Here is a 19,924-nt window from a genome sequence, read left to right on the forward strand (position 1 = left end):
GTAGAACATGTTATTACTCCACTAGATTAGAGACAATGTCTTCAGTAGTGGAACATGTTATTACTCCAACCTAGATTAGAGACAATGTCTTCAGTAGTGGAACATGTTATTACTCCACTAGATTAGAGACAATGTCTTCAGTAGTGGAACATGTTATTACTCCAACCTAGATTAGAGACAATGTCTTCAGTAGTGGAACATGTTATTACTCCACTAGATTAGAGACAATGTCTTCAGTAGTGGAACATGTTATTACTCCACTAGATTAGAGACAATGTCTTCAGTAGTGGAACATGTTATTACTCCACTAGATTAGAGACAATGTCTTCAGTAGTGGAACATGTTATTACTCCACTAGATTAGAGACAATGTCTTCAGTAGTGGAACATGTTATTACTCCACTAGATTAGAGACAATGTCTTCAGTAGTGGAACATGTTATTACTCCAACCTAGATTAGAGACAATGTCTTCAGTAGTGGAACATGTTATTACTCCACTAGATTAGAGACAATGTCTTCAGTAGTGGAACATGTTATTACTCCACTAGATTAGAGACAATGTCTTCAGTAGTGGAACATGTTATTACTCCACTAGATTAGAGACAATGTCTCCAGTAGTGGAACATGTTATTACTCCAACCTAGATTAGAGACAATGTCTTCAGTAGTGGAACATGTTATTACTCCACTAGATTAGAGACAATGTCTTCAGTAGTGGAACATGTTATTACTCCACTAGATTAGAGACAATGTCTTCAGTAGTGGAACATGTTATTACTCCACTAGATTAGAGACAATGTCTTCAGTAGTGGAACATGTTATTACTCCACTAGATTAGAGACAATGTCTTCAGTAGTGGAACATGTTATTACTCCACTAGATTAGAGACAATGTCTTCAGTAGTGGAACATGTTATTACTCCACTAGATTAGAGACAATGTCTTCAGTAGTGGAACATGTTATTACTCCAACCTAGATTAGAGACAATGTCTTCAGTAGTGGAACATGTTATTACTCCACTAGATTAGAGACAATGTCTTCAGTAGTGGAACATGTTATTACTCCACTAGATTAGAGACAATGTCTTCAGTAGTGGAACATGTTATTACTCCACTAGATTAGAGACAATGTCTTCAGTAGTGGAACATATTATTTCTCCAAACTCATGAAAGTGACAAACTGGCACATTTTCTAACACATTTTAGGAAGCTTTATTTGACAAGTTAACAACCAATGGTGTTGCTCAAGCTAAACACACACAATGACATCATAGAAAAATACAATTTACAATTTCACATGATCAACATAATTTAACAGAGCAGTTCAATACAAAAACACATTGAAGCTTTTACAACATTCATCACGGACATAACACTACAACGTTCCTTCTGTTAGTAGTAATGAAGCCTTTACAACTGATACTGTCAGCTGGTTCCAGTCAGTGGTGTCTGTATGTTCATGATAAACTAACTCTTGTTGTTGATAGTTTATCATGAGAACAAACAGACACCACTGACTGGAACTAACTCTTGTTGTTGATAGTTCCAGTCAGTGGTGTCTGTATGTTCTCATGATAAACTAACTCTTGTTGTTGATAGTTCCAGTCAGTGGTGTCTGTATGTTCTCATGATAAACTAACTCTTGTTGTTGATAGTTCCAGTCAGTGGTGTCTGTATGTTCTCATGATAAACTAACTCTTGTTGTTGATAGTTCCAGTCAGTGGTGTCTGTATGTTCTCATGATAAACTGACTCTAACTCTGTTGATGGAGGTCAAGGCTGCAGCATCTAAAGAGAAGTGCATGATAAACTAAACCTAATTCTGTTGTGGAAACTTCACACCTCTCTGTTGCTCATACTGTTGGAGGTCAAGGCCACAGTTGGTTACGAAAAGGGAAGGAAGGAGAGAGAATATAAGAGAAAGGAGAAGTAAAGAAATGGACTGACAGGGTTGTGGTTATTCATCGCTGCTGAAGAGAGCATATTTTTCCACCCACCATGATGTTCTGATGTACAGGGTTACTAGGTAAAGAGAGAGGAGAGAGAGAGATGAGTGAGGGACAGACACCTTAGCCAAATACATTTAAACTCAGTTTTTCACAATTCCTGACATTTAATCGTAGTAACAATTCCCTGTCTTAGGTCAGTTAGGATCACCACTTCATTTTAAGAATGTGAAATGTCAGAATAATGGTAGAGAGAATTATTTATTTCATCACATTCCCATTTGGTCAGACGTTTACATACACTCAATTAGTATTTGGTAGCATTGCCTTTACATTGTTTAACTTTGGTCAAATGTTTCGGGTAGCCCTCCACAAGCTTCCCACAATAAGTTTGGTGAATTTTGGCCCATTCTTCTTGACAGAGCTGGTGTAACTGAGTCAGGTTTGTAGGCCTCCTTGCTCCCACACACTTTTTCAGTTCTGCCCACACATTTTCTGTAGGATTGAGGTCAGGGCTTTTTGATGGCCACTCCAATACCTTGACTTTGTTGTCCTTAAGCCATTTTGCAACAACGTTGGAAGTATGCTTGGGGTCGTTGTCCATTTGGAAGACCCATTTGCGACCAAGCTTTAACTTCCTAACTGATGTCTTGAGATGTTGCTTCAATATATCCACGTAATTTTCCTACTCATGATGTCATATATTTTGTAATGTGCACCACTCACTCCTGCAGCAAAGCCAGACCAGACCAGAGCATCATATTATACTGTTTAAATGTCAGCCACCAGAGCATCATGCTATACTAGTTAAATGCCAGCCACCAGTGCTGGCCATAACCCTGTATAGCCAACGTTCTTTACTGATTTCTCTGAACTACTGTCTATTCTCCTTGAGAACTATGATAAAATCATTGTGTTGGGTGATTTTAATATTCATGTTGACAAAGACACCAAGGCCATTAAATTCATGAATCTTTTGAGCTCTATGGACTTTTTTCCATCATGTTAAAGGGCCCACCCATAACCACAGCCATACTCTGGACCGGGTTATTACCAAGGGGCTTTCTACTGGGCCCACCCATAACCACAGCCATACTCTGGACCTGGTTATTACCAAGGGGCTTTCTACTGGGCCCACCCATAACCACAGCCATACTCTGGACCGGGTTATTACCAAGGGGCTTTCTACTGGGCCCACCCATAACCACAGCCATACTCTGGACCTGGTTATTACCAAGGGGCTTTCTACTGGGCCGACCCATAACCACAGCCATACTCTGGACCTGGTTATTACCAAGGGGCTTTCTACTGGGACCACCCATAACCACAGCCATACTCTGGACCTGGTTATTACCAAGGGGCTTTCTACTGGACCTGGTTATTACCAAGGGGCTTTCTACTGGGACCACCCATAACCACAGCCATACTCTTGACCTGGTTATTACCAAGGGGCTTTCTACTGGTCCCATCCATAACCACAGCCATAGTCTGGACCTGGTTATTACCAAGGGGCTTTCTACTGGTCCCATCCATAACCACAGCCATACTCTGGACCTGGTTATTACCAAGGGGCTTTCTACTGGGCCCACCCATAACCACAGCCATACTCTGGACCTGGTTATTACCAAGGGGCTTTCTACTGGGCCCATCCATAACCATAGCCATACTCTGGACCTGGTTATTACCAAGGGGCTTTCTACTGGACCTGGTTATTACCAAGGGGCTTTCTACTGGGCCCACCCATAACCACAGCCATACTCTGGACCTGGTTATTACCAAGGGGCTTTCTACTGGGCCCACCCATAACCACAGCCATACTCTGGACCTGGTTATTACCAAGGGGCTTTCTACTGGGCCCACCCATAACCACAGTCATACTCTGGACCTGGTTATTACCAAGGGGCTTTCTACTGGGCCCACCCATAACCACAGCCATACTCTGGACCAGGTTATTACCAAGGGTCTTTCTACTGGGCCCACCCATAACCACAGCCATACTCTGGACCTGGTTATTACCAAGGGGCTTTCTACTGGGCCCACCCATAACCACAGCCATACTCTGGACCTGGTTATTACCAAGGGGCTTTCTACTGGGCCCACCCATAACCACAGCCATACTCTGGACCTGTTTATTACCAAGGGGCTTTCTACTGGGCCCACCCATAAACACAGCCATACGCTGGACCTGGTTATTACCAAGGGGCTTTCTACTGGGCCCACCCATAACCACAGCCATACTCTGGACCGGGTTATTACCAAGGGGCTTTCTACTGGGCCCACCCATAACCACAGCCATACTCTGGACCTGGTTATTACCAAGGGGCTTTCTACTGGGCCCACCCATAACCACAGCCATACTCTGGACCTGGTTATTACCAAGGGGCTTTCTACTGGGCCCAACCATAACCACAACCATACTCTGGACCGGGTTATTACCAAGGGGCTTTCTACTGGGCCCACCCATAACCACAGCCATACTCTGGACCTGGTTATTACCAAGGGGATTTCTACTGGGCCCACCCATAACCACAGCCATACTCTGGACCTGGTTATTACCAAGGGGCTTTCTACTGGGCCCATCCATAACCACAGCCATACTCTGAACCTGGTTATTACCAAGGGGCTTTCTACTGGGCCCACCCATAACCACAGCCATACTCTGGACCTGGTTATTACCAAGGGGCTTTCTACTGGGCCCACCCATAACCACAGCCATACTCTGGACCTGGTTATTACCAAGGGGCTTTCTACTGGGCCCACCCATAACCACAGCCATACTCTGGACCTGGTTATTACCAAGGGGCTTTCTACTGGGCCCACCCATAACCACAGCCATACTCTGGACCGGGTTATTACCAAGGGGCTTTCTACTGGGCCCACCCATAACCACAGCCATACTCTGGACCTGGTTATTACCAAGGGGCTTTCTACTGGGCCCACCCATAACCACAGCCATACTATGGACCTGGTTATTACCAAGGGGCTTTCTACTGGTCCCACCCATAACCACAGCCATACTATGGACCTGGTTATTACCAAGGGGCTTTCTACTGGGCCCACCCATAACCACAGCCATACTCTGGACCTGGTTATTACCAAGGGGCTTTCTACTGGTCCCACCCATAACCACAGCCATACTATGGACCTGGTTATTACCAAGGGGCTTTCTACTGGGCCCACCCATAACCACAGCCATACTATGGACCTGGTTATTACCAAGGGGCTTTCTACTGGGCCCACCCATAACCACAGCCATACTCTGGACCTGGTTATTACCAAGGGGCTTTCTATTGCCATATCCTCTACTGTTGATGTTGCTTTCTCTGATCACCACTGTGGATTGTTTACTACCTTGTTGCCAGTCCAAACTTTAATTAAATAAAAACATTGTAAATTAAGGGCAACCATTGATGCCATAGCTCCAGTAACGTTGAAAAAGGAAACATCCAAACAGAGAGCCCTTTGGATGACTGAGGAAACTAATACATTAAAGAGAAACTGCAGAAAGGCAGAGAAGGAAGTGGATGTCAAAGTTGCAGGTCATTATGATATTCTGAGAGAGCAGCTTGGCATATATAACAAGGCCATTAGAAATGAGAGAGCATCATATATAACAAGGCCATTAGAAATGAGAGAGCATCATACCCTGCTCAAAAAAATAAAGGGAACACTTAAACAACACAATGTAACTCGCAGAGTACGCAGAGTACGACCCTGCCTCACACAGGAAGCGGCGCAGGTCCTAATCCTGGCACTTGTCATCTCCCGTCTGGATTACTGCAACTCGCTGTTGGCTGGGCTCCCTGCCTGTGCCATTAAACCCCTACAACTCATCCAGAACGCCGCAGCCCGTCTGGTGTTCAACCTTCCCAAGTTCTCTCACGTCACCCCGCTCCTCCGCTCTCTCCACTGGCTTCCAGTTGAAGCTCGCATCCGCTACAAGACCATGGTGCTTGCCTACGGAGCTGTGAGGGGAACGGCACCTCCGTACCTTCAGGCTCTGATCAGGCCCTACACCCAAACAAGGGCACTGCTTTCATCCACCTCTGGCCTGCTCGCCTCCCTACCTCTGAGGAAGTACAGTTCCCGCTCAGCCCAGTCAAAACTGTTCGCTGCTCTGGCACCCCAATGCTGGAACAAACTCCCTCACGACGCCAGGACAGCGGAGTCAATCACCACCTTCCGGAGACACCTGAAACTGTGGCAAGAAGGTTTGCTGTGTCTGTCAGCGTAGTGTCCAGAGCATGGAGGCGCTACCAGGAGACAGGCCAGTACATCAGGAGATGTGGAGGAGGCCGTAGGAGGGCAACAACCCAGCAGCAGGACCGCTACCTCCGCCTTTGTGCAAGGAAGAGTAGGAGCACTGCCAGAACCCTGCAAAATGATCTCCAGCAGGCCACAAATGTGCATGTGTCTGCTCAAACGGTCAGAAACAGACTCCATGAGAGTGGTATGAGGGCCCGACGTCCACAGGTGGGGGTTGTGCTTACAGCCCAACACTGTGCAGGACGTTTGGCATTTGCCAGAGAACACCAAGATTGGCAAATTCGCCACTGGCGCCCTGTGCTCTTCACAGATGAAAGCAGGTTCACACTGAGCACATGAGCACATGTGACAGACGTGACAGAGTCTGGAGACGCCGTGGAGAACGTTCTGCTGCCTGCAACATCCTCCAGCATGACCGGTTTGGCGGTGGGTCAGTCATGGTGTGGGGTGGCATTTCTTTGGGGGGCCGCACAGCCCTCCATGTGCTCGCTAGAGGTAGCCTGACTGCCATTAGGTACCGAGATGAGATCCTCAGACCCCTTGTGAGACCATATGCTGGTGCGGTTGGCCCTGGGTTCCTCCTAATGCAAGACAATGCTAGACCTCATTACCCCTTGGCAGCGTTATCAGAAAGCACAGCATTGATTTTCACTGCTACGCAGACGATACACAGCTTTGCAGTTTAGCTCCAGGGATAAATTGTTAGACTGTGTTAGTGATTTAAATACTTGGATGGCTCACAACTTCCTCCAGCTAGAGCAAGACAAGACCAATGTACTTATTGTTGGAGCACAGAGAGAGAATCTGGCTGCACATTTTAATTCACAGGCAACAAAGATTAAACGTCCAGGTAAAAAACCTAGGTGTTATTTTAGATTCTGAACTAAATTTCGAATCACACATTAGGAGGAATGTGACCAAAATAGCTAGCGGAACCCCGGGGCTAGACAGGTTAACTATCAAAAAAGCCTAGGACCAAGAGGCATGGAGAGACAGCCTTTTAACTATCCCAAAGCCAAGGACCAAGAGGTATGGAGAGACAGCCTTTTAACTATCAAAAAAGCCTAGGACCAAGAGGCATGGAGAGACAGCCTTTTAACTATCCCAAAGCCCAGGACCAAGAGCCATGGAGAGGCAGCCTTTAGATCTTAAAATAAATATTTTTAGCTTTGCTTTTCTCCAGGAAGCTTTTTAGTAGCTCAGTTTTTATTGTTATTCTTTTGAATACATTGTGTTGCATTCCATGTCTGAAATGTGCTGTATAAATTACGCTTGATTTAAATTGATTTGATCTCTATCTATCTCTCATAAGCATTGTAACACACAACACAACATCACAATGCTACATGCTACCAGCTAGACCTCTGGGTGTAGTGGCTTGTGTGTTTGACTCTTAGATACAAAGACTCTGGGTGTGAAAGTGAGACAGACAGACAAGTTCAGAAGAGATGGTACAACATGCTACATCATTCATAACACAACATGCTACATCATTCATAACAAACACAACATGCTACATCATTCATAACACAACATGATACATCATTCATTACAAACACAACATGATACAATATTCATAACACAACATGCTACATCATTCATAACACAACATGCTACATCATTCATAACACAACATGCTACATCATTCATAACACAACATGCTACATCATTCATAACACACAACATGCTACATCATTCATAACACACAACATGCTACATCATTCATAACAAACAACATGCTACATCATTCATAACACAACATGCTACATCATTCATAACACAACATGCTACATCATTCATAACACAACATGCTACATCATTCATAACACACAACATGCTACATCATTCATAACACAACATGCTACATCATTCATAACAAACAACATGCTACATCATTCATAACACAACATGCTACATCATTCATAACACAACATGCTACATCATTCATAACACAACATGCTACATCATTCATAGCACAACATGCTACATCATTCATAACAAACACAACATGCTACATCATTCATAACACAACATGCTACATCATTCATAACACAACATGCTACATCATTCATAACACAACATGCTACATCATTCATAACAAACACAACATGCTACATCATTCATAACACAACATGCTACATCATTCACAACACAACATGCTACATCATTCATAACAAACACAACATGCTACATCATTCATAACACAACATGCTGCATCATTCATAACACAACATGCTACATCATTCACAACACAACATGCTACATCATTCATAACAAACACAACATGCTGCATCATTCATAACACAACATGCTACATCATTCATAACACAACATGCTACATCATTCATAACACAACATGCTACATCATTCACCATAAACACAACATGCTACATCATTCATAACACAACATGCTGCATCATTCATAACAAACAACATGCTACATCATTCATAACACAACATGCTACATCATTCATAACACAACATGCTACATCATTCATAACACAACATGCTACATCATTCATAACAAACACAACATGCTACATCATTCATAACACAACATGCTACATCATTCATAACACAACATGCTACATCATTCATAACACAACATGCTACATCATTCATAACACAACATGCTACATCATTCATAACAAACACAACATGCTACATCATTCATAACACAACATGCTACATCATTCACAACACAACATGCTACATCATTCATAACAAACACAACATGCTACATCATTCATAACACAACATGCTGCATCATTCATAACACAACATGCTACATCATTCACAACACAACATGCTACATCATTCATAACAAACACAACATGCTACATCATTCATAACACAACATGCTGCATCATTCATAACACAACATGCTACATCATTCATAACACAACATGCTACATCATTCATAACACAACATGCTACATCATTCACCATAAACACAACATGCTACATCATTCATAACACAACATGCTACATCATTCAAAACAAACACAACATGCTACATCATTCATAACACAACACAACATGCTACATCATTCATAACACAACATGCTACATCATTCATAACACAACATGCTACATCATTCATAACACAACATGATACATCATTCATAACACAACATGCTACATCATTCATAACACAACATGCTACATCATTCATAACACAACATGCTACATCATTCATAACAAACACAACATGCTACATCATTCATAACACAACATGCTGCATCATTCATAACAAACACAACATGCTACATCATTCATAACACAACATGCTACATCATTCATAACACAACATGCTACATCATTCACCATAAACACAACATGCTACATCATTCATAACACAACATGCTACATCATTCATAACACAACATGCTACATCATTCATAACACAACATGCTACATCATTCATAACAAACACAACATGCTACATCATTCATAACACACAACATGCTACATCATTCATAACACACAACATGCTACATCATTCATAACAAACAACATGCTACATCATTCATAACACAACATGCTACATCATTCATAACACAACATGCTACATCATTCATAACACAACATGCTACATCATTCATAACACACAACATGCTACATCATTCATAACACAACATGCTACATCATTCATAACAAACAACATGCTACATCATTCATAACACAACATGCTACATCATTCATAACACAACATGCTACATCATTCATAACACAACATGCTACATCATTCATAGCACAACATGCTACATCATTCATAACAAACACAACATGCTACATCATTCATAACACAACATGCTACATCATTCATAACACAACATGCTACATCATTCATAACACAACATGCTACATCATTCATAACAAACACAACATGCTACATCATTCATAACACAACATGCTACATCATTCACAACACAACATGCTACATCATTCATAACAAACACAACATGCTACATCATTCATAACACAACATGCTGCATCATTCATAACACAACATGCTACATCATTCACAACACAACATGCTACATCATTCATAACAAACACAACATGCTACATCATTCATAACACAACATGCTGCATCATTCATAACACAACATGCTACATCATTCATAACACAACATGCTACATCATTCATAACACAACATGCTACATCATTCATAACAAACACAACATGCTACATCATTCATAACACAACATGCTGCATCATTCATAACACAACATGCTACATCATTCATAACACAACATGCTACATCATTCATAACACAACATGCTACATCATTCACCATAAACACAACATGCTACATCATTCATAACACAACATGCTGCATCATTCATAACAAACAACATGCTACATCATTCATAACACAACATGCTACATCATTCATAACACAACATGCTACATCATTCATAACACAACATGCTACATCATTCATAGCACAACATGCTACATCATTCATAACAAACACAACATGCTACATCATTCATAACACAACATGCTACATCATTCATAACACAACATGCTACATCATTCATAACACAACATGCTACATCATTCATAACAAACACAACATGCTACATCATTCATAACACAACATGCTACATCATTCACAACACAACATGCTACATCATTCATAACAAACACAACATGCTACATCATTCATAACACAACATGCTGCATCATTCATAACACAACATGCTACATCATTCACAACACAACATGCTACATCATTCATAACAAACACAACATGCTACATCATTCATAACACAACATGCTGCATCATTCATAACACAACATGCTACATCATTCATAACACAACATGCTACATCATTCATAACACAACATGCTACATCATTCATAACACAACATGCTACATCATTCACCATAAACACAACATGCTACATCATTCATAACACAACATGCTACATCATTCATAACACAACATGCTACATCATTCATAACACAACATGATACATCATTCATAACACAACATGCTACATCATTCATAACACAACATGCTACATCATTCATAACACAACATGCTACATCATTCATAACAAACACAACATGCTACATCATTCATAACACAACATGCTGCATCATTCATAACAAACACAACATGCTACATCATTCATAACACAACATGCTACATCATTCATAACACAACATGCTACATCATTCACCATAAACACAACATGCTACATCATTCATAACACAACATGCTACATCATTCATAACACAACATGCTACATCATTCATAACACAACATGCTACATCATTCATAACACAACATGCTACATCATTCATAACAAACACAACATGCTACATCATTCATAACACAACACAACATGCTACATCATTCATAACACAACATGCTACATCATTCATAACACAACACAACATGCTACATCATTCATAACACAACATGCTACATCATTCATAACACAACACAACATGCTACATCATTCATAACACAACACAACATGCTACATCATTCATAACACAACACAACATGCTACATCATTCATAACACAACATGCTACATCATTCATAACACAACATGCTACATCATTCATAACACAACATGCTACATCATTCATAACACAACATGATACATCATTCATAACACAACATGCTACATCATTCAAAACACAACATGATACATCATTCATAACACAACATGCTACATCATTCATAACACAACATGCTACATCATTCATAACACAACATGCTACATCATTCATAACAAACACAACATGCTACATCATTCATAACACAACATGCTACATCATTCATAACACACAACATGCTACATCATTCATAACACACAACATGCTACATCATTCATAACAAACAACATGCTACATCATTCATAACACAACATGCTACATCATTCATAACACAACATGCTACATCATTCATAACACAACATGCTACATCATTCATAACACAACATGCTACATCATTCATAGCACAACATGCTACATCATTCTTAACACAACATGCTACATCATTCATAACACAACATGCTACATCATTCATAACACAACATGCTACATCATTCATAACACAACATGCTACATCATTCATAACACAACATGCTACATCATTCTTAACACAACATGCTACATCATTCATAACACAACATGCTACATCATTCATAACACAACATGCTACATCATTCACCATAAACACAGCATGCTACATCATTCATAACACAACATGCTACATCATTCATAGCACAACATGCTACATCATTCATAACACAACATGCTACATCATTCATAACAAACACAACATGCTACATCATTCATAACACAACATGCTACATCATTCACAACACAACATGCTACATCATTCATAACAAACACAACATGCTACATCATTCATAACACAACATGCTGCATCATTCATAACACAACATGCTACATCATTCACAACACAACATGCTACATCATTCATAACAAACACAACATGCTACATCATTCATAACACAACATGCTGCATCATTCATAACACAACATGCTACATCATTCATAACACAACATGCTACATCATTCATAACACAACATGCTACATCATTCATAACAAACACAACATGCTACATCATTCATAACACAACATGCTGCATCATTCATAACACAACATGCTACATCATTCATAACACAACATGCTACATCATTCATAACACAACATGCTACATCATTCACCATAAACACAACATGCTACATCATTCATAACACAACATGCTGCATCATTCATAACAAACAACATGCTACATCATTCATAACACAACATGCTACATCATTCATAACACAACATGCTACATCATTCATAACACAACATGCTACATCATTCATAGCACAACATGCTACATCATTCATAACAAACACAACATGCTACATCATTCATAACACAACATGCTACATCATTCATAACACAACATGCTACATCATTCATAACACAACATGCTACATCATTCATAACAAACACAACATGCTACATCATTCATAACACAACATGCTACATCATTCACAACACAACATGCTACATCATTCATAACAAACACAACATGCTACATCATTCATAACACAACATGCTGCATCATTCATAACACAACATGCTACATCATTCACAACACAACATGCTACATCATTCATAACAAACACAACATGCTACATCATTCATAACACAACATGCTGCATCATTCATAACACAACATGCTACATCATTCATAACACAACATGCTACATCATTCATAACACAACATGCTACATCATTCACCATAAACACAACATGCTACATCATTCATAACACAACATGCTACATCATTCAAAACAAACACAACATGCTACATCATTCATAACACAACACAACATGCTACATCATTCATAACACAACATGCTACATCATTCATAACACAACATGCTACATCATTCATAACACAACATGCTACATCATTCATAACACAACATGCTACATCATTCATAACAAACACAACATGCTACATCATTCATAACACAACATGCTGCATCATTCATAACAAACACAACATGCTACATCATTCATAACACAACATGCTACATCATTCATAACACAACATGCTACATCATTCACCATAAACACAACATGCTACATCATTCATAACACAACATGCTACATCATTCATAACACAACATGCTACATCATTCATAACACAACATGCTACATCATTCATAACAAACACAACATGCTACATCATTCATAACACAACACAACATGCTACATCATTCATAACACAACATGCTACATCATTCATAACACAACACAACATGCTACATCATTCATAACACAACATGCTACATCATTCATAACACAACACAACATGCTACATCATTCATAACACAACACAACATGCTACATCATTCATAACACAACACAACATGCTACATCATTCATAACACAACATGCTACATCATTCATAACACAACATGCTACATCATTCATAACACAACATGCTACATCATTCATAACACAACATGATACATCATTCATAACACAACATGCTACATCATTCAAAACACAACATGATACATCATTCATAACACAACATGCTACATCATTCATAACACAACATGCTACATCATTCATAACACAACATGCTACATCATTCATAACAAACACAACATGCTACATCATTCATAACACAACATGCTACATCATTCATAACACACAACATGCTACATCATTCATAACACACAACATGCTACATCATTCATAACAAACAACATGCTACATCATTCATAACACAACATGCTACATCATTCATAACACAACATGCTACATCATTCATAACACAACATGCTACATCATTCATAACACAACATGCTACATCATTCATAGCACAACATGCTACATCATTCTTAACACAACATGCTACATCATTCATAACACAACATGCTACATCATTCATAACACAACATGCTACATCGTTCATAACACAACATGCTACATCATTCATAACACAACATGCTACATCATTCTTAACACAACATGCTACATCATTCATAACACAACATGCTACATCATTCATAACACAACATGCTACATCATTCACCATAAACACAGCATGCTACATCATTCATAACACAACATGCTACATCATTCATAGCACAACATGCTACATCATTCATAACACAACATGCTACATCATTCATAACAAACAACATGCTACATCATTCATAACACAACATGCTACATCATTCATAACACAACATGTTACATCATTCACCATAAACACAACATGCTACATCATTCATAACACAACATGCTACATCATTCATAACACAACATGCTACATCATTCATAACAAACACAACATGCTACATCATTCATAGCACAACATGCTACATCATTCATAACACAACATGCTACATCATTCATAACACACCATGCTACATCATTCATAACAAACACAACATGCTACATCATTCATAACAAACACAACATGCTACATCATTCATAACACAACATGCTACATCATTCATAACACAACATGCTACATCATTCATAACACAACATGATACATCATTCATAACAAAACATGCTACATCATTCATAACACAACATGCTACATCATTCATAACACAACATGCTGCATCATTCATAACACAACATGCTACATCATTCATAACACAACATGCTACATCATTCATAACATAACATGCTACATCATTCATAACACAACATGCTACATCATTCACAACACAACATGCTACATCATTCATAACACAACACAACATGCTACATCATTCATAACACAACATGCTACATCATTCATAACACAACATGCTACATCATTCATAACAAACACAACATGCTACATCATTCATAACAAACACAACATGTTACATCATTCATAACACAACATGCTACATCATTCATAACACAACATGCTACATCATTCATAACAATCACAACATGCTACATCATTCATAACACAACATGCTACATCATTCATAACAAACAACATGCTACATCATTCATAACACAACATGCTACATCATTCATAACAAACACAACATGCTACATCATTCATAACACAACATGCTACATCATTCATAACACAACATGTTACATCATTCATAACACAACATGCTACATCATGCATAACAAACACAACATGCTACGTAATTCATAACACAACATGTTACATCATTCATAACAAACACAACATGCTACATCATTCATAACACAACATGCTACATCATTCATAACACAACATGCTACATCATTCATAACAAACACAACGACCTTTCATAATGAAGATAAGGTTGAATTCAGGGTTAGAGTTGAAGTAAGTGATACAGTGATCTGGACCTACCTCAGTCTGTACATTAGGGTTAGTGATACAGTGATCTGGACCTACCTCAGTCTGTACATTAGGGTTAGTGATACAGTTATCTGGACCTACCTAAGTCTGTACATTAGGGTTAGTGATACAGTGATCTGGACCTACCTCAGTCTGTACATTAGGGTTAGTGATACAGTGATCTGGACCTACCTCAGTCTGTACATTAGGGTTAGTGATACAGTAATCTGGACCTACCTCAGTCTGTACATTAGGGTTAGTGATATAGTGATCTGGCCCTACCTCAGTCTGTACATTAGGGTTAGTGATACAGTGATCTGGACCTACCTCAGTCTGTACATTAGGGTTAGTGATACAGTGATCTGGACCTACCTCAGTCTGTACATTAGGGTTAGTGATACAGTTATCTGGACCTACCTCAGTCTGTACATTAGGGTTAGTGATACAGTGATCTGGACCTACCTCAGTCTGTACATTAGGGTTAGTGATACAGTGATCTGGACCTACCTCAGTCTGTACATTAGGGTTAGTGATACAGTGATCTGGACCTACCTCAGTCTGTACATTAGGGTTAGTGATACAGTGATCTGGACCTACCTCAGTCTGTACATTAGGGTTAGTGATACAGTGATCTGGACCTACCTCAGTCGTACATTAGGGTTAGTGATACAGTGATCTGGACCTACCTCAGTCGTACATTAGGGTTAGTGATACAGTGATCTTGACCTACCTCAGTCTGTACATTAGGGTTAGTGATACAGTGATCTGGTCCTACCTCAGTCTGTACATTAGGGTTAGTGATACAGTGATCTGGACCTACCTCAGTCTGTACATTACGTCCCTGGATCCAGATACAGCTCTACCTAAAGTTTACACAGATTACATTTGTTAAAATGGCAATATGTAACTTTTTGAGCAACCCAACTAAATCCACATAGAAATCTGTTCTTTGTGAGATATTTCTATGCTTCCCGTTCCCAAGTTTTGTTTTTGATTATCAATTATCTATTATTATATTATTGATTATCTACACTATACACAGTGCTTCATTTGTAAATCTGAACAAAAAGTGAGTTAATTATTTTTCATTCCAGAACAAAACATTCCAAAACAGAGAGGTGCCTTGTCCTGTTCCAGCAGGTATCTGAGTATCTACACTAGACTAGCTTACTTTGTCACAGAAACTGAAATTAGGTGAACTACTAGAGATTTAGTAACCAGGAAATGGCGGAGCAATTTCTGCATAATGCAACTTTAACTCTAAATGGCTACCGATACAATAAGACACAGTGGCACAGATGTAGGAAGAAATCCTCTCATCACTGCAGAAACTGATGGGTGGTGCTGAGCCCTCTGGCACAAAATGGCTGCCATGATCTCTACTTTTCATCATCATCATTGAGCCTGACCGTCCGTCCGTCCGTCCGTCTGTCCGTCTGTCCGGACCTTCTGACCTTCTGACCTTTGTATCTGTCTGTCTTCAGTGCTGAGTAGACAGGGTCTGGAACGACCTACTGACCTGTGTCTCTGTTTGTCTGTCTTCACCGCTGAGTAGACAGGGTCTGGAATGACCTTCTGACCTGTCTGTCTGTCTGTCTTCACTGCTGAGTAGACAGGGTCTGGAACAACGTTCTCTGAAAGAAACACATAAACAGGTTAAAACTAGTGACATGTTAAAAACACGGTAAAAACATATTATTTACTCCAGAAAGATGAGGGGAGTGTTGTTGGTCTCTCCCTTCTTCCTACCTCTCCTCCTGTTGTGTTGTCTCTTCTCTGTGTGGTTGATGTCAGCATAGGTCACATCACCTGGACCAGATCCACCTGGAACTAAACACAGGAGAGAGAGAGGATATTAACACAGACTGGACCAGATCCACCTGGAACTAAACACAGGAGAGAGAGAGAGGATATTAACACAGACTGGACCAGATCCACCTGGAACTAAACACAGGAAAGAGAGAGAGGATATTAACACACACTGGACCAGATCCACCTGGAACTAAACACAGGAGAGAGAGAGTACCTGTGGTGTTATAGTATTATACAGTATTACAGTACCTGTGGTGTTATAGTGTTATACAGTATTGCAGTACCTGTGGTGTTATAGTATTATACAGTATTACAGTACCTGTGGTGTTATAGTATTATACAGTATTACAGTACCTGTGGTGTTATAGTGTTATACAGTATTACAGTACCTGTGGTGTTATAGTATTATACAGTATTACAGTACCTATGGTGTTATAGTATTATACAGTACTACAGTACCTGTGGTGTTATAGTGTTATACAGTATTACAGTACCTGTGGTGTTATATTGTTATACAGTATTACAGTACCTGTGGTGTTATAGTGCTATACAGTATTACAGTACCTGTGGTGTTATAGTGTTATACAGTACTACAGTACCTGTGGTGTTATAGTGGTATACAGTACTACAGTACCTGTGGTGTTAGTGTTATACAGTATTACAGTACCTGTGGTGTTATAGTGTTATACAGTATTACAGTACCTGTGGTGTTATAGTGCTATACAGTATTACAGTACCTGTGGTGTTATAGTGTTATACAGTATTACAGTACCTGTGGTGTTATAGTGTTATACAGTACTACAGTACCTGTGGTGTTATAGTGTTATACAGTATTACAGTACCTGTGGTGTTATAGTATTATACAGTATTACAGTACCTGTGGTGTTATAGTGTTATACAGTACTACAGTACCTGTGGTGTTATAGTGTTATACAGTACTACAGTACCTGTGGTGTTATAGTGTTATACAGTATTACAGTACCTGTGGTGTTATAGTGTTATACAGTACTACAGTACCTGTGGTGTTATAGTGTTATACAGTATTACAGTACCTGTGGTGTTATAGTGTTATACAGTACTACAGTACCTGTGGTGTTATAGTGTTATACAGTATTACAGTACCTGTGGTGTTATAGTGTTATACAGTATTGCAGTACCTGTGGTGTTATAGTGTTATACAGTACTACAGTACCTGTGGTGTTATAGTGTTATACAGTTTTACAGTACCTGTGGTGTTATAGTGTTATACAGTACTACAGTACCTGTGGTGTTATAGTGTTATACAGTATTACAGTACCTGTGGTGTTATACAGTATTACAGTACCTGTGGTGTTAGTGTTATACAGTACTACAGTACCTGTGGTGTTAGTGTTATACAGTATTACAGTACCTGTGGTGTTAGTGTTATACAGTACTACAGTACCTGTGGTGTTATAGCGTTATACAGTATTACAGTACCTGTGGTGTTATAGTGTTATACAGTACTACAGTACCTGTGGTGTTATAGTGTTATACAGTATTACAGTACCTGTGGTGTTATAGTGTTTTACAGTATTACAGTACCTGTGGTGTTATAGTGTTATTCAGTATTACAGTACCTGTGGTGTTAGTGTTATACAGTATTACAGTACCTGTGGTGTTATAGTGTTATACAGTACTACAGTACCTGTGGTGTTATAGTATTATACAGTTTTACAGTACCTGTGGTGTTAGTGTTATACAGCACTACAGTACCTGTGGTGCTATGGTGTTATACAGTAGTGGTATAGTGTTATACAGTATTACAGTACCTGTGGTGTTATAGTGTTATACAGTATTACAGTACCTGTGGTGTTATAGTGTTATACAGTACCTGTGGTGTTATAGTGTTATACAGTAGTGGTATAGTGTTATACAGTATTACAGTACATGTGGTGTTATAGTGTTATACAGTATTACAGTACCTGTGGTGTTATAGTGTTATACAGTATTACAGTACCTGTGGTGTTATAGTGTTATATAGTATTACAGTACCTGTGGTGTTGGAGTGTTATACAG

The 19,924-nt window shown here is 39.3% G+C and overlaps 1 protein-coding gene across 3 annotated transcripts in view; it reads right to left on the reverse strand.

Annotated features, from left to right (window-relative positions):
• Window positions 1-1,194: 1,194 nt before the first annotated feature.
• LOC129835548 (low affinity immunoglobulin gamma Fc region receptor II-like) overlaps window positions 1,195-19,924 on the reverse strand; it is a 67,000-nt gene continuing 48,270 nt past the window's right edge. For all 3 annotated transcript variants that reach the window (XM_055901231.1, XM_055901230.1, XM_055901229.1), the window contains 4 exons: window positions 17,825-17,905; window positions 17,595-17,709; window positions 16,896-16,938; window positions 1,195-2,019 (listed from right to left, as the gene is read on the reverse strand). In XM_055901231.1, the coding sequence (XP_055757206.1) occupies window positions 16,935-16,938; window positions 17,595-17,709; window positions 17,825-17,905 (200 nt within the window). In that variant the 3' untranslated portion in view covers window positions 1,195-2,019; window positions 16,896-16,934. The remainder of the gene's footprint in view (window positions 2,020-16,895; window positions 16,939-17,594; window positions 17,710-17,824; window positions 17,906-19,924) is intronic.

Source organism: Salvelinus fontinalis, chromosome 36 (genome assembly GCF_029448725.1).
Source record: "Salvelinus fontinalis isolate EN_2023a chromosome 36, ASM2944872v1, whole genome shotgun sequence".
Classification (NCBI taxonomy): domain Eukaryota; kingdom Metazoa; phylum Chordata; class Actinopteri; order Salmoniformes; family Salmonidae; genus Salvelinus; species Salvelinus fontinalis.